Genomic DNA, 771 nt, shown 5'->3' with positions numbered 1-771 from the left:
GCCGTTCCTGGGTAGTTGGGTTGTGCTTTGGGGGCTCCAGGGGTGCAAAGGGGCTGGGAGTGATGCTGGGCTCAGCCCTGATGCTCCGTGCAGGGGAGACTGGGGGGTGGCGGTCCCCTCTCTGGTCCCCCCCAGGGTGTCACTGCAGCCCCTGGGCTCATCCGCAACCCCATGAGCATGGGTTTGGTTTTTTTCCTTAATTTAATGGGAGGGTTTGAACCCTGTTGTCAGGGAGATTGTAGCTGTAAAAATATAAAAATAAAATAGAAATATAAATAAAAATATTCTTGAGCCCCCGATACAAGCACAAGGTAGGTCAATGCCATAAGCAGTTATTTGGTGCTGGCGTGCCGGGGGAAAGCCGGGCTGTGCAATCTCAGGCTGTCCCAGACCATCTCCCTGAGAAAAGCCGAGCACGGGGAGAGGCAGCCCCGCTCCGTCCCTGTGCCCGCAAACCACGACATCTGGGAGAGGGATGCAAATTCTGCTTCAAGTTCTTCTATCCAACTGGATTTTGCCACCTGCTATCCCCCCATCGTTCCCATTCCCCACCTCGTTTTATTATTTTTCTGAACACCGGTGTCCGCTCGCTCTGTCCCGGCAGGGTTCAAGGGCGAGAGGGACCACTGGCGAAGCGGGAGGACGATTTGCATCAAAACCCACGAAAGTGGCCAGAAGGAGATCGAGTCCTTCGACTCGGCCATCCTGCTCATCCGCAACCCCTACAAGGCTCTGATGGCGGAGTTCAACCGCAAATACGGGGGGCACATC

The 771-nt window shown here is 55.4% G+C and overlaps 1 protein-coding gene across 1 annotated transcript in view; it reads left to right on the top strand.

Moving 5' to 3' along the window:
- WSCD2 (WSC domain containing 2) overlaps window positions 1-771 on the top strand; it is a gene marked incomplete at its 5' end in the record, with an annotated part of 6,706 nt that overhangs the window by 2,681 nt on the left and 3,254 nt on the right. Inside the window, 2 exons of the mRNA XM_010085614.1 lie at window positions 136-181; window positions 605-771. The exon at window positions 605-771 is cut by the window's right edge and continues 76 nt beyond it. Of these exons, the coding sequence (XP_010083916.1) occupies window positions 136-181; window positions 605-771 (213 nt within the window). The remainder of the gene's footprint in view (window positions 1-135; window positions 182-604) is intronic.

The sequence above is a fragment of the Pterocles gutturalis genome, unplaced genomic scaffold (assembly GCF_000699245.1).
Source record: "Pterocles gutturalis isolate BGI_N339 unplaced genomic scaffold, ASM69924v1 scaffold15400, whole genome shotgun sequence".
NCBI lineage: Eukaryota > Metazoa > Chordata > Aves > Pterocliformes > Pteroclidae > Pterocles > Pterocles gutturalis.
The sequence above is the reverse complement of the archived record's forward strand: the minus strand, read 5'-3'. Positions and strand labels throughout refer to the sequence as shown.